The sequence below is a fragment of the Babylonia areolata genome, chromosome 19 (genome assembly GCF_041734735.1).
Source record: "Babylonia areolata isolate BAREFJ2019XMU chromosome 19, ASM4173473v1, whole genome shotgun sequence".
Taxonomy (NCBI): domain Eukaryota; kingdom Metazoa; phylum Mollusca; class Gastropoda; order Neogastropoda; family Buccinidae; genus Babylonia; species Babylonia areolata.
Window position 1 is genome coordinate 14,904,006 of NC_134894.1, and position 24,761 is coordinate 14,928,766.

Here is a 24,761-nt window from a genome sequence, read left to right on the forward strand (position 1 = left end):
CAAATGTGTTTAACGGGAAGCTCAAGAAACCATGTCATATTTTCGTTTACTATTCCACACAATTCTTTCTTTTTAATAAACTATACACGTGACTTCCTTTCCGCCATCGCCGGTCGTCTACACGTTGACTGTGTGCAGAAGCTCGTGCACAATTTCCAAAATTAACCATGGGTTTTGGTGATCTGAAATCTGACAATGGCCTTAAGGCACTGAATGATTTCCTCGCTGATCGCAGCTACATCGAAGGGTAATCAAAAATACGTTTTAATATTTAAATCGAGTAAGCATGTGTCTCTGCAGTCAGTCAGGCAACGAGAAGACTTGCAGAACAAAAAATGCAGAAGCAGACAACCTCTGATTGTAGACGTGTGACTGTCATTGGTCTAGGTACATGTCACATAATGTACTTTCGATTGTTGATTGACTCGGAATGAGTGGCGTGTGAGTAATGTCACTGTGACTGAAACGAAGTAGATGACGGGGCAGTTATTTTCTTTCCTACTGATGATGAAGGTGGAGGAACCTGCTTTGAGGATTTTAAGAATTGATGTGTCATAAATACAGACAAAAAAACCCAACCAACCCAAAATATAAACCAAACTTTTGAAAGTGTTACCAGCAAAGCTGTTTTGGAGATGTGTGGTCTGTAGTTTATACTGGTCAATTGGTGGTTATCTTTCTGACAGGGTTTGAGTCGACAAAGAAATGATACCTTTATCAAATTGTTCATGTGTCTGTTGGATTTCAAAATTTTGGAAGAGTTGGGGCATAGGGCTTGCACTGACAGCGGTTCCATTTTTCCAAACTTCCTAATCATGCATGCCACTTTCTCCCTTTCTGCTGCTTCACACCCCATTCCACCCCTCTTCACCCTTCTCTTTAACTGTGGTGGCAGCGAAGAGGAAACTACTCATTCTTTATATTTGAGAGTTCTCTCTCTGGTCTTTCTGTGCATAATTCACACAGATTTTAAACGTGTGCAAGCACATGAGCTGTGCACACAGGTGTACACACATATTGACACATTCTCTTAGTTTCTATGTGGAGCATTAGTAGCAATGAGTAACATATTTCCACCGTCCAATCCTTGCAACATCTGACACAATTCTTTGCTGTGAGGGCAAAGACAGATCATACTGTCACTGTTGCCACAGCAGTCATGAAATGACTAATTTTCATCAGCAGGGAAGCAGCATTTTGAAATGAAGGATATCAACCAAGTAAAATGCCCTCCACCCCACTACACCTCTTCTTATGAGTGATCATGGGTCAGCTCCCTCTTTGGTCCTCCAGTACCCCCTTCCTGATCTCCACAGGCACTCTCCCTATCCCACCCACTCTGGGTCCTCCATCGCATTCCTTCCCTTGCTTTTCTCTACCCTTGCTTCTTTGAATCTTTCACAGTGTGAATATCGATGATGAAGACCAAAGGGATGTAAGGTGGGGATGGATCCAAGTCCAGTAGCATGGTCATACACTTCAAAGTGCTATTACACTACAGGACAGAACATTAGCATAATAACAGGCAATCAGGTAAACTGTTTACTGTAAATGGATGTTCTCAGTCACTGTGTGAATAGCTATAGGACTCCCAGCTTTCTGACCGTCTTCCACTTCAGGGCTTTGGGCCTGTCTTAACAGGATAGTTCATTTTTGCTTTGTGTTCTCTGTTTTTAATTCATTGGAATAGTCCAGATTTGGACACACACTGTACATTTTATGATTGCAGTTTGCATGTACTTAAAAATGTCATCAATTATAATATACTGTTATACATACGTCTCTGACAAAGCAGAGCACGATGAAAAAAAGTACTCATTCAGCCAGGTTGACTAAATTGACAAAAAATATCTGTGTGATGTCTGATGATGGGAGTCTGCTATAATGTTGACTTGTTTTGCCAAAGTGGCATTATGGTTGAAATTTTATAATCTTTGTTCAGTATCACATTTGAGGGTTGATTCCAAAAGAAGCTGTTAATTTTTAATGATTGTATTTTACCTACTTAAGTTAGATCTACATTAATATAAAATGTTAGGACATATGCATTGACAAGTCTGATTTTCCAGCAGTACCTTTTCAACAAACTTTGTGGAAGCTTGCAAGATAATGATAAATGTAGTAGACCATTGAAAGCTCTCTATTTTACATCACTCTTCAGGCTTTCACTCATTCACACATAAACTGTAAAGCATGTATCAATATGAAATGTTATTGTGTTGTCACTTTAAAATGAGATTTACTCTCAGACTCATGCCAAGATTACTTTCCCCTGCAGGTTCACAGCTTCTCAGGCCGACTCTGTGGTGTTTGCTGGCCTCAGCGGTGCACCAAAAGCCAGCTTTCCTCATGCCCTTCGCTGGTTCAACCACATCAAATCCATGGACAGAAGCGCGTAAGTTTGCTGAAGAGCTGTATCTCGAGCCCCATTCACTGTTGTGTTTATCTTGTCATGATAATGGGAGGCTAATAGCTGTTTTTGTTAACTCTCAAATATTACTTGTTAGGCAAAATCCTTTACATAAGTAACATGGCAAAAAAACAGCCAAGACATTTGAATTTTGTACCAAGACCAAAGAATTTCCCTTGAGCCAAACATGACTGACATCCCTTGAAGAGTAAATATACTCCAGTACATGCCCAGTTAAGATGAAAATGCACAGTTAGATCTTAAGAATTAAATCCCAACCCAAGATTTTTCATTCTGCACTCTTGAGTTTTGACTTCAAGACTGCACTGTCCCTGTACCTCTTAAAAAAAAAAAAAAAAAAAAAAAAAAAAAAAGAGAGAGAGAAGGGAACTAGTTGGGTGTTTGGGGGGGGGAGGGCAAGAGTAGTTACATTAAATCATTTTACAGCAGCAGGTCACTTCACCGCCTTGCTTATTGAAAGTGGAAGAGGATAAGGAAGTTCATGTCTTTGGTTCCCCTGTCTCCCAGGGTCTCTTTTTCTGAACTGTCAGTGAAATGGGTGTTCTTTTGTCACAGATTGCTCCTTCAACCTCCTGCCAGGAGCATGGTATCAGTTTATCTGTCATGAGATAATTGGTTCATTCATTTCATGTCTTTTATTATAAAAGCCTGCATGCAACTTTTCTATCACATGATTCAGGCGAAAAAGTCTTGCATCTGTTGATGCTGATATCATAGATAAATGTGTCAGATAGGTGTTGCATTTCAATTCTGTGAATTACTGAAAGTTTCAAAAAATGTTTTTGAATTGACCATCCAAAATGTACTAACTATGGACAGTACAGTGATTGTGTTGTGTTTACAGCCTGCCAGGAGTGAAGAAGTCCTTGGACAGCTACGGTAGTGCTACTGCTGCCGCTGCAGGTGGAGGAGATGCCAAGGACGATGACGATGACTTTGACCTCTTTGGCTCTGATGATGACGGCGAAGCAGAGAAGTTGAAGCAGGAGCGTCTGAAGGCTTACGCTGATAAGAAGGCAAAGAGTAAGTGATGTTAAAGTGGACCCTTAATGTTGACTGAGCTTGTGTGTGCTTGGCCAGTTATCCACAAGGCAGGTTAGCATTACAAATGATGAGTGTTGCCTTCAAAGAGAGGTCATGGGTTGTAATCTCCAGACTGAGTAAAAACCATTGTTACATTCATTTCCAGTCTTCATGAACCTTGAGTGCACATATTGCTAGTTTTAGTCCTGGAGAAAGAGAAAAGAAAGTAATGAATTTTTTACATTGTGATCTTTGTTTCAGTTTGTTTTGTTTTTTTTGTGAAAGTTTCAGTTGTTTGTTTTTTTGTGAAAAGAAGGAAGAATAGAAATGATGTTCATTTTACATTGTGTGGCAGAACCAGCTCTGATCGCCAAGAGCAACATCATCTTGGAAGTGAAGCCCTGGGACGATGAGACGGACATGAAAAAACTGGAGGAGAGTGTGCGCAGTGTTAACACCGATGGACTTGTCTGGGGAGTCTGTAAGTTTAAAATATGAAATTAACACTTGTTGATTACTGAATTGGATTCATTTTGTTCAGCCAGTGAGGGCCTCTCTTGAGATATTGACATGGTTTTGTTGAGATATTTTAGTCGGGGTCTGGAAGGACATGTGCAAAAGCCAAATGGGTAAAGTGTGTTCAGTCTTTTTGAGAATGGAATCAGCAAGTTCCAGAAAAGCATATATGTTCCTTGTTTTCTGTTGCTGCATTTTTTCTTTGATTTAGCTAACCATGTTCAGTTTTCATCAGCATACTGATGTTGGTCATCATGTGGAAGAAGATTGATTTGGAGACTAGCAACCCTTGTTCTAGGTGGATATGTAGTTTGGTGCACATAACAAGTGCACTCAAGTTGCCTGTTTCATGGAATCTGTCAAAGGCGGTTATAGGCTGATAAAGAATTTAGTGCTGTAAAAATGTGCAGTCACTTGATTTTGTTGTCTGTTTCAGCAAAACTTGTTCCAGTGGGATATGGAATCAACAAATTGCAAATCACATGCGTCGTTGAAGATGCAAAGGTAAATATGCAGCAAGCAGGATAACTTTGATAAAAGGCAAAATGTTAAAAACAAGTGGTATTTTGTTGGAGAGATTTGTGATTTCTTAGAAATTTCTCTCTCAGCAGTCAGGCTTATGGATTAACAAAAAAAAAATTCAGCATTGAAAATAACCTTGTAGTAGATTTTGGATTAACAAAAAAACAAAAACCAAAAACCTGATGGGGATTGCTGTGTGAAATGGTGCTGGGCCTGTTAGCTTGTCTGTGCCTTGTACCAGAGACAGTGAATCCAACAGCAAAGTGGGGAATTCTGGGAGTGGTACTGGATTATTGTAACACTCTTCGTTCCTCCCCTGACATTCTCCATATATAGATGTGTGTATATATATATATATATAGAGAGAGAGAGAGAGAGAGAGATGTTATATATATATATATATATATATATATATATATATATATATATATATACACACACATATACATATATATAACATGCAAAATGTGCTTAACATTAATACATTAGCAAATTGCACATATAGAAATGTTTTTTGGTGGTGTTTTTTTTTACCACAAATGTGCATGGAAAGCTTCTTTTTGGCCAGCTAACAGCCCTGCTTCAAGTTTACAGATTGGGGAGAAATATGGAGGTCAGGTATTTGGAGATGGTAGGATTGCTGTGTGAAATAGTACTGGGCCTGTTAGCTTCTCCGTGCCTTGTACCAGAGACAGTGAATCCAACAGCAAAGTGGGGAATTCTGGGAGTGGTACTGGATTATTGTAATACTCTTCGTTCCTCCCCCAACATTCTCCATATATAGATGGAGAGAGATGTTATATCATGCAAAATGTACTTAACATTAATACATTATCAAATTGTGCACAACACTCTTCGAACATTAATACATTAGCAAATTGTGCACAACACTCTTCGTTCCACCCCTGACATTCTCCATATATAGATGTGTGTGTATGTATATGTATATATATATATATATATATAAGAGATGTGTGTTTTATGCATATAACACATGCAAAATGTACTAAACATTAATACATTAGCAAATTGCACATTTAGAAATGCTTTTTGGTGGTGTTTTTTTCCCCCAACAAATGTGCATGGAAAGCCTCTTTTTGGCCAGCTAACAGTCCTGCTTCAAGTTTACAGATAAGAGAGAAATACAGAGGTCAGGTATTTCGAGATAATAGGATTGCTATGTGAAATGGTACTCAGCCTGTTAGCTTGTCAGTGCTGTTTGCCAGAAAGTCAGTCCAATAGCAAAGTGGGGAATTCTGGGAGCGGTGCTGCATTATTGTAACGCTCTTCGTTCCTCCCCCAACAATCTCCATTCTATTCTGATTTGTTAATGATGGTTTTGGAGATCCTACACATTGTATATATTAGGTGGGTTTTTTTGGGGTTTTTTTGTGTGTGTGTGTGTACCATAGCTATACAGGAAAGCTGGGTGTTTGTTTTTTTGTTTTTTTTTTTATTTTATATATATATATATATTATCCTTCATGGCTAGCTGTCATCAATTTCAAGGGTGGATGGGGAGGATTTTGAAATATTTTGCTAAGCAAGCACACAAATCCTGGTATTACTGATATGATTTTTTGTTTTAAAACAAAATGTACATGTGTTTTTAAGTATGCAACACTGTCCCTCGCTATCGGTGATGGTATATATTACTATTATATGCAGTTTCCATGTCAGAAGATAAATGGGGCAAAACATCTTGAAAAATACACATTTGTAGCCGGCATTTGCTATCTCCTCTAATGAAGAAATAATGTTGTTAAACAGATTGCAAGACTGAATCAAGTGTTCAAAAGTGATTGCATTTATTTTATTTTATTTTATTTTTTCGTACAACATTTCCAGATATAAAATGGGTTATCCAAACTGACCTTTCATCAGTGATTTGCTGGAATGTAAGCAACAATATTGAATTCAAGTATTTTCTTATATAACTTCACTGGATTTTGAGTTCCAAAAAAGTATATATCTTGTATGTAAATTGTATTTGGTTTTATTGTATTCATTGTCCTTCTAAATTCATGAGCTGAAAAAAAATGGCGGTGTCACTGTTACTTTATTTCAATGAGAGGATTGATGCACAAATGTGAGTTATTGTAACTGATAGAGCATTGTTTTGTTTTTTTCTGTTTTCTTTTTTAAATAAGAATTTTAAAGAAATGTTTGGGAAAGTTCTGTTTATAAATCTTGACACCCCAGTACGTACGTTTTTCTGTGTCTTTAATTTTTGGTACTTTTTATTTATTAATTAAAAAAAAAAAATTTTGATTGTTTCAGGTGGGTACTGATTTCCTGGAAGAGAGCATCACTGCCTTTGAAGACTATGTGCAGTCTGTCGATGTGCTGGCATTCAACAAAGTGTAACCATGTGTCCATCCCAATCCCAGGGTGAATGAAGAGGGCATGAATAAAAACAGTGGTTGATGTCTCCTGATTTTATTGGGTGATGTTTTGATCAGAAATGACCGTCATGTATGTGTGTTTGTGAAAACCATAAATAAAAAATTAATGGCAAGGGAAGATCTGTTTAGCATCTCCTTTATTCTTGTGTTTTTCATTTGCACATTTGTAAACCTTTGACATGCAAAGCATTGTGTTTTTATTGGCATGCTGTGTGGCTAAGGAAAAAAGTCCCGTTTTGCATGGGTACATTATATAGTCAGATCCACACTTCATTTGTCATAACAGGCCATTATTTTCAACACAGGCAGTAATCCTTCCCATGATTTGTGTGTTTTGAAAAAAAAAAAAATGGAAGAAGAGGAAAGACACTGTAAAAAAAGTTTTTTAGGAACAGGCATTCTGAAATGGTTCGTAGCATTGCTCATAAAAAAACAACTTGGGATGTCCTGCAATTTCAGGCAATGTGAGTCAAAAAGCAGAAGATGTAGAATATGTTTTAAAGACATTCCTTTCTGTTGTTTTTTCTCCAACCACATAGGTTTAAAAGAACATGGTGGTCAGTACAACTCTTGTCCTAAGTGGTTCCCTGTGGACTGCCGATGTTGAGAGTGTGACAGATGAACCCTGGTGTGGCTGTGTTTGGGGGACTCGGAATAAGCGGCATGGGAGCAATGCCACTGAAACAGAGCAGATGATGAGGCAGCAAAAAATAAAACGACTCCACTGCACATGAGGTTGACAGACAGTCTGGGACTGACTTGTTATTTAACAGACTGACATGAGGAACTGGAAGTGTCTTTGTATGTGTAAGTGCACATGAAAACTGAACCCATGGCAGTTCAGTTCAGTTCAGTTACTACTCAAAGAGGTGTCATTATGTTTGGACAAATCATATAGGCTGCACATCTGCTAAGCAGATGCCTGACCTGCAGTATGACCCAACAGGCTTAGTCAAGCCTTGAAAAAGAAAAGAAAGAAAAATGAAGTAAAATAAGATACAAAAGTAAATAAATAGATAAGGAATTAGATGAATGAATTGATAAATTACCATAGTAAGAACACAAATTAAATATAATGAAAGAAAACAACATAGATAACTAAATGACATGAAATAGAATATCCGAGAAAATAGTAACAAATAATGTAAATAACTAATGATAAAATAAATCTAAAATTAAGTATAGATAAACAGGCACACGCATTCACATGCTCAACAGATAGGTGACAAATATGCAGTCTCACAGATATGAAAGCACAAACAAGTGTCACAGGCCCAACACTACATAAAAGCTTATGAGCCCAGACACATCGACTTGAGCACACATACAGGTGCATGCACCCCCGCCGGACATGCACACACACACACATTCCCCATCTACCACATTACCTACACACATACACATATGCACACACACTGCAACAGCAACAAAAGGGTTGTCCCGGGCAATGTTTTGTTGAAAAAGTCTTAGATTGTTAAAAAAACAAAACAAAAAGAGCTGCAGGCAGAAAAGTAAGATTGGTGCAGCACTGTGGCGACATGCTCTCCCTTGGGAGACCGGCAGATTTGTTGTGACAAAAAGGAATGCAGCTCTACACAATTACTCAAATGCAAGGACCGCTGATAATACTTTGGACTCGGCCAACAATGCAGGGTCTCCTCTAGTGAGTAGCCATCCTGTGACCTGACCCTGAGAGGTCCCTATGGAGTGCTGGGACTGCGGCACACCAAAACAGTTGTTGTGCATGGCCGAGGTGGAAATCGACAGCACGGGAGAAAACCCATGTGAAAGCACGAAAGAGGGACAGCAACAAAAACGGGTAGTTATAATGGCCTCTCTCCCCCTGATCGCAGGGGCCCAGAGCGTTAACGATCAGCATCAATCAAAAAGGAGGAAAGGGTTACAAAACTAGGCAACTTGGCGCTGACATCACAGCGAGACTAATGGAAAGAGTTGAAGCAACACACACACACACACACACTGAAAATGAGACAAAAAAATAAACTACCTGATGAGGTTGAGGAAGAAAAAGAGGATGGACTTTTTAAAAAATCTATTAATTTTTTTTTAATTAGAAAAGCATAGAACAAAATAAAAAAACAACAACAACATTTTGGTGAAAATTGAAAACCCTGTCATCTCAACAGAAAAAAATCCGATGAGGACCAGAACAGGGACAGACCAAAACAATATATGTAGACCTGTCTATTTAAAGCTGTCCCCGCTCACGTTCGTGAGGGGTGTAAATCCTGCATGCCTCAAGAAAAAGACAAAACAAAACAAACCAACAACAAAAAAACAACATATAAAACTGTGGTAGCACTAGCACTGTGTGAAACTGAAAATAATGGACCAGTCTGCAAGTGCAAGGGGGCAAAACACAGCAAAAGAAAAATAGAAAGGAAAGAAAAACAAAGAAAATAACCAAATGATGTTTAACATGAATGCATCAATGCAACACACAGGCGGAAATCATGAGATGTATCGCGCGCTATTTCTTTCTTTCTTTCTTTGTGTGTGTGTGTGTGTGAGCAGCCAATCAGCAGTCAATTATTTAAAAGGCTGGCTTTCATGGCCTGCCTTGGTACCTTGGATAAGTTGAATCTGTAAGAAAGGATGGACTTATCCGTAGTGTGGACAAACCGACCATTGTATAAGTCGACCTTCTTTTTTTTTTTTGTCCCCAAGGTGTCGACTTATCCGGAGTCAACTGTATTGTTGATCTAAACCTGTATAATTATAATCTTACAGCATAGCTGTGGACAGAACAGATTACTCAAATAAAATGGCCAAGACAGGACTATTTCCCTTAGATCAGCAAATGGCCGCACATTTCTGTTCTGGGCAAGTCTCTCCCTCTCTTTCTGTCTGTCTCTGTCACACAAACACACACACACACACACGCGCGCGCGCGCGCGCGCGCATACACTCGAGCGCACCTACGCACACACACACACACAGACACTCACACAAGTTCTTGTAATTTTTTTTTAAAAACAATTCCGCTGTGTTATATATTATTGCAAAAAGTTTGTTGCGTAGTCCAGTAGGGCATTTGTTATAGTTGTAAAAGTTGTATGATGTTGGCGTTTATAACGTTTCCATTTTGTCGGCCCAGCGTTGTCTCTCCCAACCCCCACACATACACACACACTTCTTCCCCCTCCCACAACCCCTACCCCTGCCTCTCCGTTTTTATGTGTTTTTTCCCCTGTCTAATATCACTTCAAGTGGATGGAAAGACGTTAAACTGAAGACAACAACAACATACACATAACTAGTATGATAATATTGTTATTATTATACTGATTTTCTCCACCCCACCCCCTTCTCTACCACTCAATGTTCGATCGCATTCCTAGCTGCACAGTCATGCCTGCCCACCCTTCTGACATTGGCAGAAGGCCTCAGTGGTTCAATAAATCATATTTTGCTCGATCTCTCTCTCTCTCTCTCTCTCTCTCTCTCCGCTCTCTCTCCCCTCTCTCTCTCTTAACTCACATTCACTATCAGCAGAGCATTAATGTTGTCAGATCAAAATATTGTTGGTGATTTATTTGGAGCCGAACTGTCGCACTCACAATATCTCTCTCTCTCTCTCTCTCCACTCTCTCTCCCTCTCTCTCTCTTAACTCACATTCACTATCAGCAGACCATTAGTGTTGTCAGATCAAAATATTGTTCGTGATTTATTCGGAGCCGGCCGAACTGTCGCAATTCAGTTACGACTTGATCGCCCCTGTGGTCAGTGAACCCAGGTGTCGTCAATCTTCTTTTGTCGCTTACATAGTTAATTCTCAGCCAGCCACTAAAGCCAGGCAACCTCGGCCCTTCCCTTAGTTAATGAGGTCTTGACGTTGAGACAGGGTGCTCAGTGCTGAGATTGATCGGTTTGAGCATGATGCTGATGGTTGTGTGGACCCAGTGTGCACCGCGAGGCCTTTGAAAGGCTTTGAAAGACTGGTGATTTTCAATAATAGTCTACTTAAATGGCCCATTTTCGATGATTTTCAGTATCTCCTACTTTAACGGCCCATTTTCGTGCTTGGTTTTATTTCAATCATTGGTCTTATACGTATATCTTTTCCGTTGAGTATGAAATTATGTTAATGTATTTATTTCAGTATTTTGGTAATTCTGACATTTAAAAAAACTGACAACCGAATTTCAGTTTTATATAACTATTTTACGCAGCGCACCTCCATCATCCACCTTTATTATTATTATTATTATTATTATTATTATCATCATCGTCACTCATCATCAGTCATCATCATTATTGTTTATTATGATTATTATGATGATGATTATTGTTGTTGTTTTTAATAGTAGTAGTAGTAGTATTAACAGCTGACATCATGGCCCATGTAGCGTATTCGCACGCTCTGATACGTCCTTGTAACTGAAAAAACCAAAAAAAAACCACACAACTGAAACTCGGCCATAATTATGTGAGTGTAAGTGCATGCATCCACGCGCGCGCATGAGTGTATCAGTGTCACTGCGTGTGATACACACACGACTGATATGAAACACGCCATGGTCGCGCGTGTGTTGATGTGCAAAAATCTTCTCTTCTTTGAAAAACAGTTTCTCTTGTCCGCACCCATATGACCACACTCGTTCAAATCCATTTTCGCACATCACAGCTTGAGCTTTGGTTACCCAAGTAACTCAGTGTTCTTTCATACATTTTCAACAGCGTGTTATTGGCTGTCCGAAGAAAATGTATTTCGATTGCTTCAGTAATCAATATATAATACGTTTAACAATTGAATTTATCGATAATAGATACCTTCCCTATTGCCTGTACGCCTTATCGTGTGGAGTCTTGTCTGTGAACTGCAGCAAACGTCTGCCATCGCACAGAGAGAGAGAGAGAGAGAGAGAGAGAGAGAGAGAGAACACTTACGCACATACGCGCGCACGCACAGACAGACAGACAGACACTGGCACACACACACACACACACACACACACACACACACACACACACACACACACACACACACACACACACACACACACGCGCGCGCGCGCGCGCGCGCGCGCGGTGGGATGAACTGTTGACGTCACCAGCTTTGGATCCCTTGAAGGATGCAAGCTGTCTCACCGTCTCACTGTCCCGGTCATCCAGCTGAACGGTAAGGGGGCGAGCAGACACACGCTGGACTTAGAGCTGTCTGGATAGTCAGTGTGTGTGTGTGTGTTTTGTGAGGTGAGACCTGTCTTCTAGTAGTAGCAGTAGAAGTAGTAGTAGTATAGGGACTGGCAGTCATCTGCCTAGACCGATCGGCCTTTTTATGTCCCCATCGAATCTTCATCTTCACTTCTTCCATTTTATTTTATTTATTTATTTTCTTCTTTTGTTTGTTGTTGTTGGGCTGGGTACGCAAGTACACTCCTACAAGAAACTTTGTTTTATTCATCATAGTAGAAAATATTTTCTTTTAAGATGGTGTTGGTGTCAAGGAGATTTTTGAACGTGTTAGTATTTTGTGCAAGTTTAACTTCGGTTGGTAGTGCATTCCGTCCATGTTTGTGCAATTCGGTTAGCCAATGATTTTTTTCTAATGTCGGTGTTGCAGTGTTCTAAACAAATTTTCTTTACTGAGTCCCTTGTACTATCATAGTCCGACATTCTAAAGATATGTCTTGCATTTACATCATTTATGTTATTTAATATCTTATAAGTTTCAATCAACTCTCCTCTTACTCTTCTACCTTTTAGTGAATGTAGATTTAAGTGTGTAAGTCTTTGTTGATAACTCATATTCTTGCATTCTTTTAATAATTTCGTTGCTCTTCTTTGGACCCTTTCTAATGCTATAGATTGTCTCTTAAGGTATGGGTGCCACACAATATTACCATATTCGACAAGCGATCTAACTAATGCTTTATATAAATTGAGAAATATATCTTTGTCTAAGTAATTGAAGGCTCTCTTAATTACACCAATCATTTGACTGGCTTTATTTATAATAATTTATTATCAATGTGTATCAAAGGTTAGTTTATTGTCAAACATTATTCCTCAGTAGGTCTTTGATACTATGGCATTTCTCAATATTCTGTGTCGTGTTTTTTATTTTCATATTATAATTATTATTTGGACTTTTCCCCCTGTGTGCATTACTTTACACTTTGAAACATTAAAATAAAGGTTCCATTTGTCAGACCATTCTTTTAGTGTATGTAAGTAATGTGAGATTGTTGCGTGCATCACCATAAATTTTAGTGTCATCTGTAAAAACTTTACACATACTTTGTATACAATCAGGAAGGTCGTTTATATATATTGTGAAAAGTACTGGTCCAAGAATACTGCCCTGTGGAATACCATTGATTACGTTTGCACAAGTTGACTTTTCTTATCCTATCTTAACTAATTATGTTCTACCTGTTAAGAAGCTTCTTGTCCAGTTCAGTAAGTTACCAGTAATGCCACACGAGGCTAATTTTAATAACAGTCTTTCATGTGGGACAGAATTGAATGCTTTTTTGAAGTCTAAATAAATTATGTCAATAGATTTACCGCTATCTGTCATTTTAGTCAGATCTTCGATTACTTCTAATAGATGCGTTATGCATGATCTATTCTGTCTAAAGCCATGCTGACATTCTGCATAATGGTTATTTATTTTCATCTGCGAAATCATTGCATCTCAAATAAAAGATTCTAAAATCTTACACACTATACATGTCACACACACACACCACATGCGCGCGCGCGCACGCATATATACACGCACGTATGCATGCACGCATGCACCATCGCATACACGTGCAACACATACACACACACATACAGACACACACACAGACACACACACACACACACACGCGCGCGCGCGCGCGCGCATGCACGCACGCACAGATCTATCTGTCTATCTATCTGTTTATATATTATAGATACATTCGTGCCGCATGAAGGAAACGGTGGGATCAATGTGACATCGAGAATGCGGACTGAATCAATGACTCGCGCATGCTCGTGAATCCAGATGACGTTTGGTGTCCTGTGGGGTCAGATACGATCACGGACCAATAAGAACAAGAACATAACTGAAAATTTTTAATGTAATCAGATGAAATAAGGTCTCAATATGTTGATCTGTCTGCTGTGAGGTATTATTATGTTCGATCTCCCAACAGCTGTTCAGCGTAAAGATTATCTGCAGTGCTTTTGGGCGCACGTGCGTGGACGACGTGAGTGTGTGTGTGATAATGTCCTCAAGTTGTTTCGGTTATGTGTGTTTGAGACTTTTTGATACCATGGGAAATACCGGTTTTTGTTGTATATGGGTGTGAAATTTGAGGGTAGGAATATGTATACATTTTGGAGAAAATACGATAAGAATTTCCACACATTGATTTTTATTCCGATTGAACAGAAATACTATTATGACTCCCATGATTTATTATGGGGAGGCAGGGATTCATCCTGTGTCAGTATATGGGTTTGTCCGAGCACACACACACACACACACTCTCTCTCTCTCTCTGTCTCTCTCTCTCACACACACACACACTCACTCACTCACTCACTCCACTCACTCACTCAAAGTGGATGGTCTATGATGACAGGGTATGCTAACCATTCTGCACCTGCATACGGGGTGGCAGACGGGTACCCAGGTAAACATGGCATCGGGTAGACGCTTGTCCAGGAGGCTGATGTTTCTTGGGGTTCTGGCTGCAGCTGGAGTCTACGTGTTTCTGCAAGCCTGTGTCCTCACGATAGTTTATGAAGGTAAAATGAAATACTTAGTGTGTCCTCACGATAGTTTATGAAGGTAAAATGAAATACTTAGTGTGTCCTCACGATAGTTTATGAAGGTAAAATGAAATACTTAGTGTGTCCTCACGATAGTTTATAAAGGTAAAATGAAATATTTAGTGTGTCCTGACGATAGTTTATGAAGGTAAAATAAAATACTTAGTGTGTCCTCACGATAGTTTATGAAGGTAAAGTGAAATACTTAGTGTGTCCTCACGATAGTTTATGAAGGTAAAATGAAATACTTAGTGTGTCCTCACGATAGTTTATGAAGGTAAAATGAAATACTTAGTGTGTCCTCACGCTAGTTTATGAAGGTAAACAAATACCCAGTGTGTTCCCGATGTCTGAAGGTTTAAGAACAAATAATGGCTGTGATGTCAATGACAGTTTTGTGCTTCTTGTTCCGTCCCATTCTTCTAATTCATTGTTCTTCTTCAGTTCTCGTTGTTGCTGTTGCTGTTGTTGATGATGATGATCTTCTTCTTCTTCTTCTTGTTATTCTACCCCACTCATCTTTATCATCATCTTCTTTTGTATTTCTCTTTTTTTTCTTTGTCACAACAGATTTCTCTGTGTGAAATTCGGGCTGCTCTCCCCAGGGACAGCGCGTCGCTACATTACAGCGCCACCCATTTTTTGTATTTTTTCCTGCGTGCAGTTTTATTTGTTTTTCCTATCGAAGTGGATTTTTCTGCAGAATTTTGCCAGGAACAACCGTGGGTTCTTTTACGTGCGCTAAGTGGATGCTGCACACGGGACCTCGGTTTATTGTCTCATCCGAATGACTAGCGTCCAGACCACCACTCAAGGTCTAGTGCAGGGGGAGAGAATATCGGCGACTGAGCCGTGATCCGAACCAGCGCGCTCAAATTCTCTCGCTTCCTAAGCGGACGCGTTACCTCTAGGCCATCACTCCACTTTAGATCTTGTCTTCATCCGACTGATGATTCTTTCTTTTCGCTCACGTCTTTTCGTGTTTTTTCTTCTTTTTGTTGGTGTCCATGTTCCTTTTCGTTTCGTTTTTGTTCTTCTTATTCGTCTGCTACTGCTTCATCTCATCCTGCCTTCTTTTTTTCTTTTTCTACGTGTTCTTTTTTGTCTTCGGCTTCTTCGTCTGTTTCTTCTGCATGTTTTCATCCTTCTCCTTCCTCCTAGACCTGCTTCTCAGTTTTCTTCTTCTTCTTCTTCTTCTTCTTCTTCATCTTCTTAATAATGTACCAATTGTTCTTTTCATTGCTTTGTTACTTTTAATAGACTCTTCCAGTTACTATTCTCATTCGTCGTTCTTATCTTTTTATTTTATTTCTTTGTTTTTTATGTTTTGTGTCGTTAAATGGACAGAATTGTAAAAAGGCCTTTACTGCACCTAATTCTTTACCCATTAAAGATTCAATCAATCTTCTGTTTCTTCTAGTTCTTGTTTTTCTTCTTTTCTTGTTCTCGCTTTTGTTCTTTTGTTGTTGTTGTTGTTGTTCTTCTTCTTCTTCTGTCAGGCTATGTAAGACATATTGGACAGGGATGGCAACAAAACATTTTGGAAAGGGATGGCAACAAAACATGTTGGAAAGGGAAGGGCAACAATACACGTGGAAAGGGAAGGGCAACAACACATGTTGGAAAGGGATGGCAACAAAACATGTTGGAAAGGGAAGGGCAACAATACACGTGGAAAGGAAAGGGCAACAAAACATTTTGGAAAGGGATGGCAACAATACATGTTGGAAAGAGATGGCAGCAAAACATGTTCGAAAGGATAGGGCAACAAAACATTTTGGAAAGGGATGGCAACAATACATGTTGGAAAGAGATGGCAACAAAGCATGTTCGAAAGGAAAGGGCAACAAAACATTTTGGAAAGGGATGACAACAATACATGTTGGAAAGGGATGGCAACAAAACATGTTGGAAAGGATAGGGCAACAATACATGTTGGAAAGGGAAGGGCAACAAAACATTTTGGAAAGGGATGGCAACAATACATGTTGGAAAGGGATGGCAACAAAACATTTTGGAAAGGGATGGCAACAAAACATTTTGGAAAGGGATGGCAACAATACACGTGGAAAGGAAAGGGCAACAAAACATTTTGGAAAGGGATGGCAACAATACATGTTGGAAAGGGATGGCAACAAAACATTTTGGAAAGGGATGGCAACAATACACGTGGAAAGGAAAGGGCAACAAAACATTTTGGAAAGGGATGGCAACAATACATATTGGAAAGGGATGGCAACAATACATGTTGGAAAGGGAAGGGCAACAAAACATGTTGGAAAGGGATGGCAACAATGCATGTTGGAAAGGGATGGCAACAAAACATGTTGGAAAGGGATGGCAACAAAACATGTTGGAAAGGGATGGCAACAATACATGTTGGAAAGGGATGGCAACAATACATGTTGGAAAGGGATGGCAACAATTGGAAAGGGATGGCAACAAAACATGTTGGAAAGGGATGGCAACAATACATGTTGGAAAGGGATGGCAACAATTGGAAAGGGATGGCAACAATTGGAAAGGGATGGCAACAAAACATGTTGGAAAGGGAAGGGCAGCAATATATGGATGGGGATCACACATAAAAGGCTACCAGTGGAATGAATGACGTATGTTGGCACTATTTTCTTCCTGTTTTTTTGTTTGTTTGTTTGTTTGTTGTTGTTTTTCTTGTTTTGATTTTTTTTAATCTTGTCTGTTTCAGACGGAATCACGAGAAAACTAGCGTCTCAAGACACCGCTCACGGTCGTGTAAGTTTTAATGAGAAAAAGAAAAAGAAAAGCTTTTTTTTCAGGACAGCTGCATTTCGTGGTCTTATTATTGGAACTTATATTTTATCTATAGTATATCACAGAATACTGGTATCCATAACAACTGCGTTGGCGCCTGTTGGCAATAGTAACGACAAGAGCGTAACTGAAAATAAACAACAACGACGACGGACGACAAAGACAACATAACCATACATACCAGCACCTACACCAGCACCAGCACCTACACCAGCACCGGTACCTACACCAGCACCAGCACCTACACCAGCACCAGCACCTACACCAGCACCAGCACCTACACCAGCACCGGTACCTACACCAGCACCAGCACCTACACCAGCACCAGTACCAACACCAGCACCAGCACCTACACCAGCACCGGTACCTACACCAGCACCAGCACCTACACCAGCACCAGTACCAACACCAGCACCAGCACCTACACCAGCACCAGTACCAACACCAACACCAATGCCACCACAGAATCAAATCAAATCAAATCACAATTAAAGAAGAAGAAGCAGTAGAAGAAGAAGAAGAAGAACTACTACTACTACTATTACGACTACTACTACAACTACTACTTCTAAAAGAACAACAACAACAATCAAAACATCATGCACGTGAAACACTACTGTTCACTTTATCCCAGGCACTTAAAGAGAAACATAACTTTCCCCTGTCACTTCACTTTCACCATCTCTGTACAGGTAGCCTCCCCCGCTCTCAGCCTATCTCTAAAAAAAATGCGTGTCCCTTGGGTTATCTTTTACCCTCGTCAAAACATTGTCTTGTCTTGGCTTGTGCCGTATTGTCTTGTCTTGTATTGTATTGTCTTTTGCTGACCGCGCACTCTCCAGTTGCTGTGACGCACTGTGCAGACCGCCCCTCAAGCCGCCCAGCCGACGATGCAGGAGACGCCCACACAGACACCCTGGACACGGCGAGGCCGTGAAGAAAGCGCACGAGAAGAAGACACGGGGACAAGGATGACAGGCACTCAGAAGGACCACCCCGCCGCAAAGAGAGATGATGATGACGCCAGGACCGGAGAAGCTCCTCAAAGCAAGGCCGGTACCGAGAGCCATAAGGACGCGCTGAGAGTCGGGGCCGGCACCGCCGACAGTCTTCAGTCTGGGCAGCAGGCAGCAGCCGCCAGACTCCTTCAGGTGTCCAGGGTGTGTCGGGACAACGGCTCCCAGATCCTGGGCAAGGTGAGCAAGGTGTACGTGTACGAGGCCCGAAAGGTGGCCTACTGCTCCACGCACAAGGTGGCCTCGACGTTCTGGGTCCGCGTGTTCCGCTGGCTGTACAACGACACTCGGCACGGCCACGTGGCCAGTCCTCTCCTCATCTCCAAGATGGACGCGCACCTGCTGCCACTGAAGACCCTCAAGGTCCGCGACCTCAGCAAGGGCCTGCCCCAGGACGTGGCGTTGGTGGAGGCCAGCTACCGCTTCCTCTTCACCCGTGACCCTTACGCTCGCCTTTGGTCTGTGTACATTGACAAGTTCCTGCTGCCCGACAACTACTTCTGGGCCTACCACTACCCCAGACTGAAGAGCGCAGTGTATAGAAAAGGAGCCGGGGTACCAGCCAGCAAACAGCCTGTCGCGACCAGCAGAGTTCAGGGCAACCAGAGTCCGCAGCCATCGAACCAAACTATCACCACCTCAACAGAAGACAGACAACTCTTTCCAAGCTTTGTGGGAGCACGAGACGCAGGGAGCAACGTGCACGGGGGCAGTGTGCCGACCAAAGGGTCCTCCTGCCCTGACGTCACCTTCCGGCAGTTCCTGCTCTACGTGGTGACGGAAGCCGCCACGGGCCACGTGGTGGACGAGCACTTCCGGCCTGTCCACCACGGCTGCAACCCCTGCTTCTTCCGCCCGCACTTCATCGGCCACATGGAGACCATGGCTCAGGACAACGCGCACGTGCTGGGGCACATGACGCTGGAGCACCTCGTGCCTGAACTGAGCGCCAACCACGTGCAGCAGGAAATTGACATGCTCATCGATTTCAACTTCGAACTGGTCGTCAAGAGGCGACTCCAGAGGCAGTGTGTGACGGACGTGGACCTCGAACGACGACTGATCAAGGCTTTCGTTTACAACGGTTACATTCCCGCTGACAACGAAAGCTGGCTGGTGAAACAGTTACCCTTGGGTAAGGTGAAACTCAGAGCGGCAGTTCTGGATCTGTACCACAACTCTGGGAGGACTTCGGAGGATGTGAAAAATCAGAAAGACGGGTTCAGAATCGAAGCGTATCGGCAGATTCCCAGGGATTTGTTACTGGCTGTGCAGAAATTCTTTCAGTGGGATTTTATACTGTTTGGTTATGACCCCTCTCCCCCGGAACTGTTTGAAAAAACTTAGGTTCGTGCTTTCCTGTTGCTCGTAGGACACACCCTGTGAAGATCTGCTTCAGTGACGCGCTTTCTTCTTTCGTTCGAATCTCACGTGTGCCTTGGAAACTTGGGTGTGATCACGTACGCAAGAACTCCAGTGGGGTCAGACTTCCACTTTGGTTACGATCGATACACGGGTGGTGGCTAATATTTGCAAAGGAAACATTTTGTGTGTGTGTGTGTGTGTGTGTGTGTGTGTGCGGAAGTGTGACGGAAGACAAATCAGATTCAAAACTGCAATGTTTGGTCAGCAGCTAGTTTTGGTAAGTCCGTCGTGATGAGAGCAAATGCACATGTGTGATCCATGGAGCGTGTGTCTGTCTGTGAGTTTGTGTGTATATTTGCCTTTGTTTACTTACGTTTGAAATAAATGAGCGAGTGGCTGAATGTACACGTGAGCGGCGTGCGTGCGTGCGCGCTGCGCTCACTTGCGTGTGTGTACACGTATGCATGTGTGCACGATTCGGCAGCAGCAAAAATGACTGATGGTAACAGCAGCTGTCGCAGTATTACACAGCAAACATGTGTGACAAGTCATCTGCATTGTTTATACGCACGAAGGGATCGAATTACTGCTGTTCATTTTTTCATGGTCCCTCTGCATCAGGGTATGTGCACACTGGAAATCCTGGTGACTGTTTAACTTGTGATCTTGACACACGTTTTGGGCTGTTTCAATGCTGGGGGGTATTGGTGATGTGAAGGTTTTGTTGTTCGAGGGAGAAGTGTAGAATCCTGTCTATGTAACTGAGATTTACTCAGAAGGTTTTATCTGCAACAGTCTAATCCATTCCATTGTTACAAAGTCTGTGTCATATAACAAAAGCTATTAAATGCATATATTTTGGAATGTGGATTTTTTTTATACTGTATTTAAACATGTTTATTATTTGTGAATGGACTGTTTTGTGCATTATTTAAAACTGAATAATAAAATTTAAAAAAAGAAAAGAAAAAAGATCGATGACATTTCGAGTTTTAGGAGGGAGGGGCGAGGGTTGGGTGGGGGTGGGTTAATTGATGGAGGGGTTTGAGGGGAGGGAGGAGGCAGACAGACAAACAAACCAGGCAACCTACCACACAACAACCACATCAGCAAGCAACCTCCTTTACTTGTAAGACCACTGGTACAATTCAGTTTCAGCTGCTATGAGGCATCAGATGTGTGGACTGATCAACATGCGCTACATAACATCTGATTTAAAGGGGGGGGGAAGGGGGGGTGTGGCCCCGGGGGGGGGGGGGGGGTGGGGCCCCACGAGCAGATGCATAATCAAGTGTGCTGCTAAGTGCGCTGCTCAGGCCACGGGACTCTCTCTCTCTCTCTCTCTCTCTCTCTCTCTCTCTCTCTATATATATATATATAACACGTGTGTGCCAGTATGTGTGTGTGTGTGTGTGTGTGTGTGTGTGTGTGTGTGTAAATGTATGTAAAAACAGCAAACACCAATGAAATGAAATATATGCAACCGAGTAAAGAAATAGGGAAGTAAACAGAAATTAAGTGAAAAAAAAAAAATGATACACGGAAGGCAAGTAATCTAAAAGAAATAAAAGAAGAACGAAAATGGTCCACGTTGAAGGCACTTGTGCACACACTCACACACGCGTAGATTCCAAAACGGATGTAAGATATACAGGTAACTATAGAAAACACCTAGCAACCTGAAAATTGATCACAGTTCTCATGTGGATTGTGCGGTTTTCCTTTTCTTTCTGTTATAGTGTGCCAGCAGTGTCACCCCCACCACCCACACTCTGTCCCCCCCCCCCCCCTCCCTAGTCGGTGCCTTTGGTCCGTGACACCGCGTCACCAGTCCCAGTCGTTGAAACACGTGCGGTTATGTGACGTCTGCCACACGAAACGGACGAGCACGGCATGTCGGAACATCCCGTGTGGCGGCCTGTCTTTCAAGTCGTTCCCCATCTCCCCTTCCACGAACGCAGCTGACTTAGATGGCGGGACTTCGAAACGTAAACTAAGGAGAATTTATGCTAATATGAACCTTGATCATGCTGGCTAACATGCCGAGAGTTGTATTGTCCTGTCTCCCCAATCTCTTTGTGATGTAAACGGATAAACTTGTCATCACAGAATGTTATAGAAACAAGTGGAATGAATTGTAGCGAATCAGATCAATCTGTTGAATTGGACGAATTGGGATTAAGCAGTGAATCTGTCAGTCATTCACATAGCGTCACTAGGGCAAGCGAAGATTGGTTATTTCAGTTCAACTAGTTGGGGGAGTGAGTGTTGTAGCTTGCATTAGTATACACAGTATGTTGTGGGAAGGGATAAAACCAGTCAGCACAGCCAGTTCTTAGCTGTCTCCCAGAAGAACTGACTGACACAGGGTGACTGACTGAACAGTGATGTGAGGAACAAGGAAATCCCTGTTGGGCTGTGTGCTGCTCTAGGTGTAGGGTGAACTTTTACTATGTGCTGCTTATAGGTGCTGCTTTAGGTGTAGGGTGAACTTTTTACTGTGTGCTGTATTGTAAAGTAAACACTCTATAAAAACCACTCCATGTGGCCCTGCTATTGATGTGAGGAGAGTGAGTGAGTGAGTGCATCATTAGTTGATCCTATATCCCCCTGTCTGCTCCCCTCTCTTCTCTTCTGTTAGAATCGAACCACACTCTCAACAACACTTTTTACATTTCTTTCATTTTTAGTTTTTTTGTTTGTTTGTTTGTTTTGTTTTTGTATTTTGTGTTTGGTCGAAACTGTTAACCCTGTAACGGCTGTTGACGGGAACATTTTGTCAGTGAAGGGCTGTGACCTCAGTGACATAAAAGAGAGTTTACAGCTCAGGATGTAAGTCACCACACTGTATTTGAACCTCTTCCTTCTTTGGAGAGCATTACCTTTGTTCAACAACAACAGTCCCCCCCCCGCCCCTCTCCCCCCCTCACACACACACTAACCCCCCCTCCCCGGCCCCCGCCCGCAAAACAAAACAACAACACCACCACCAACAGCAACAGCAACAACAGCAAAAAACAAACACGAAATCAATGACGCAGTTGATAAACACACTAAACGTAGCAACTGCACATCAAAACCATGCCACACTTATCTCATCAATTCACCAGGATTCGAAAGTCAAGGGGATGATCTTTCCTACAGCGATACTTCCACAGAGAGACCGATGTGTGTGAGGGGTAGTGGTAGGGAGGGGGGGACGTTGGGGTGTGGGGGTGGGAAGATATGGACTTCCTCACCGACAGTATGTCATTGACATTGAACTGACTAGTACAGTCATAGGGATTTTGACGATGACATTTACGTTCGCTGCTCGTGTCAGCCTGTCGCGGCTTGAATGTATAGGCCTATAACAGTGTCAGTTGTCGTCTATGGTCCAGTTCATGGGGACGGACATGGAGTCGACGATGATATTAAAATTTGACGTTCACTGCGCTGTCCAGTCTGTCGCGGTTTGAATGTCTACTGTGTCATTTGTCCAGGGTGTTCTAATTCATGAGCAATGACTGAGGAACGTCGGGTGTAAAGCCAAACGCCTGGACTTCAAAATGCCTGGACTGTATGGACTTGCTGAAAATAGTTCTTGACAACGCCTTCGTTTTTAAATTCAAGAACGGGTTTTCCCGAATGAGTATCGCTGTGCGCACGCTTGTCAGCACTTAGGGAGAAGTTTGGCTTGAAGCTTGGTTGGCATGGAGATTCATTGGTTTTGTGTTGTGTCCGGAGGGCATCACTGGCACGTACGATAGTGTGGCATGCACTTCGTTGAGAACGTCAGTCAACCAAGTCGTTAAATTATGTTTTGAGAATCACCAGTGTGTGTGTGTGTGTGTGTGTGTGTGTGTGTGTGTGTGTGTGTGTGACTATAATTTTTATGAAATATATTTCTTTTTGTTGCATTCTAATGAAAGACAATTCTTCTTCTTCTTCTTCTTCTTTTATACACGTCTTGTGGGTGGACACGTGTGTTCTGTCCCGAAATTCTCTTTCAAGTCGACTGCAGAGCTGAACAAAAACACACGCACCTTTTTTCTCTAACAAAATCTGGGCGTACGGACTGCAGTCCAGCAAAAATCGTTGGACTAAGTTTCAACCGTTTTTGTCTGCGTTTAGACTCGGATTTGGCTTGAGACACCCACCATAAATTCCAACTTGGACGGATCGTCTCGGAGAACACGCTTTAGTCCGGAGGTTTTTGTTCACGCCTTCCCCATGAATTGGATCCCTGGAGTGCAGAGGGAGAGAAAATGACTTTAATTGTCGCATTTTAGTTTCATGAACAGTGCTCTCTCTCTCTCTCTCTCTCTCTCTCTCTCTGTGTGTGTGTGTGTGTGTGTGTGCAAAACAGTTTTAGTTCAAGTTTTAAGGAGGTGTCAGAACGTATAGCAGTTCCATATAAGCTACGCCAAATCTGATGTCATAAAAAGTATAGAACATCGTGAATCTAACGGTGCTCAAACGCACTCACGCACACAGACACACAGACACAGACACAGACACACACACACACAGGTGCGCGCATTTTCATTTTTGTGTGATGTGTGATATCGAATGATTTCTAAATGAACGACAAAACACAGGCACAAGTACACAGACACAGACACATATGCATGTATCTATATATATACGTATGTATGTATGTATGTATGTACAGGAGAAGAAGAAGACAAAGAGGAAGAGGAAGAAGTATAAAAATTATGAATCAGGGATAAATGAATAATAGATTGACGTTTACAACAGTACAAAATAATAATAATAATAATAAGATGATGATGATGAAGAAGAAGAAGAACAACAACAACAACGACACCGACAACAACAACGTGGAGGAGAAGGAGGAGGAAACAGACAGACAGACAGACAGACAGTCAGACAGACAGACAGTCAGACAGAGAAAGAACAAACTCGACACA

General features: G+C 41.7%; 2 protein-coding genes across 3 annotated transcripts; both read left to right on the plus strand.

The window, feature by feature from the left end:
- The first annotated feature begins 88 nt into the window (after positions 1-88).
- Positions 89-6,923, plus strand: LOC143293494 (elongation factor 1-beta-like). Its single transcript, XM_076604392.1, has 6 exons — positions 89-247; positions 2,279-2,395; positions 3,276-3,454; positions 3,810-3,935; positions 4,407-4,474; positions 6,773-6,923. Exons 1-6 carry the CDS (start codon positions 168-170, stop codon positions 6,857-6,859), a joined length of 657 nt encoding a protein of 218 aa, XP_076460507.1. The 5' UTR covers positions 89-167; the 3' UTR covers positions 6,860-6,923.
- A 5,126-nt stretch (positions 6,924-12,049) lies between these two features.
- LOC143294079 (uncharacterized) lies at positions 12,050-20,749 on the plus strand. Of its 2 annotated transcripts, none has more exons than XM_076605499.1 (4): positions 12,050-12,115; positions 14,485-14,650; positions 17,382-17,428; positions 18,331-20,749. In XM_076605499.1, exons 2-4 carry the CDS (start codon positions 14,488-14,490, stop codon positions 19,828-19,830), a joined length of 1,710 nt encoding a protein of 569 aa, XP_076461614.1. In that variant the 5' UTR covers positions 12,050-12,115; positions 14,485-14,487; the 3' UTR covers positions 19,831-20,749. The 2 variants fall into 2 exon arrangements, with proteins under 2 accessions (XP_076461614.1, XP_076461615.1); XM_076605500.1 differs by lacking the exon at positions 12,050-12,115 and adding an exon at positions 13,971-14,106.
- Positions 20,750-24,761: the final 4,012 nt, after the last annotated feature.

Coding starts and splice junctions, on each gene's coding strand:
- LOC143293494 (XM_076604392.1), top strand. CDS start 168: ATGGGTTTTGGTGATCTGAAATCTGACAATGGCCTTAAGGCACTGAAT. Junction 3,936..4,406: donor TGGACTTGTCTGGGGAGTCT/GTAAGTTTAAAA, acceptor TGTCTGTTTCAG/CAAAACTTGTTCCAGTGGGA. Junction 4,475..6,772: donor GCGTCGTTGAAGATGCAAAG/GTAAATATGCAG, acceptor TGATTGTTTCAG/GTGGGTACTGATTTCCTGGA.
- LOC143294079 (XM_076605499.1), top strand. CDS start 14,488: ATGCTAACCATTCTGCACCTGCATACGGGGTGGCAGACGGGTACCCAG. Junction 14,651..17,381: donor CCTCACGATAGTTTATGAAG/GTAAAATGAAAT, acceptor TGTCTGTTTCAG/ACGGAATCACGAGAAAACTA. Junction 17,429..18,330: donor AAGACACCGCTCACGGTCGT/GTAAGTTTTAAT, acceptor CGCACTGTGCAG/ACCGCCCCTCAAGCCGCCCA.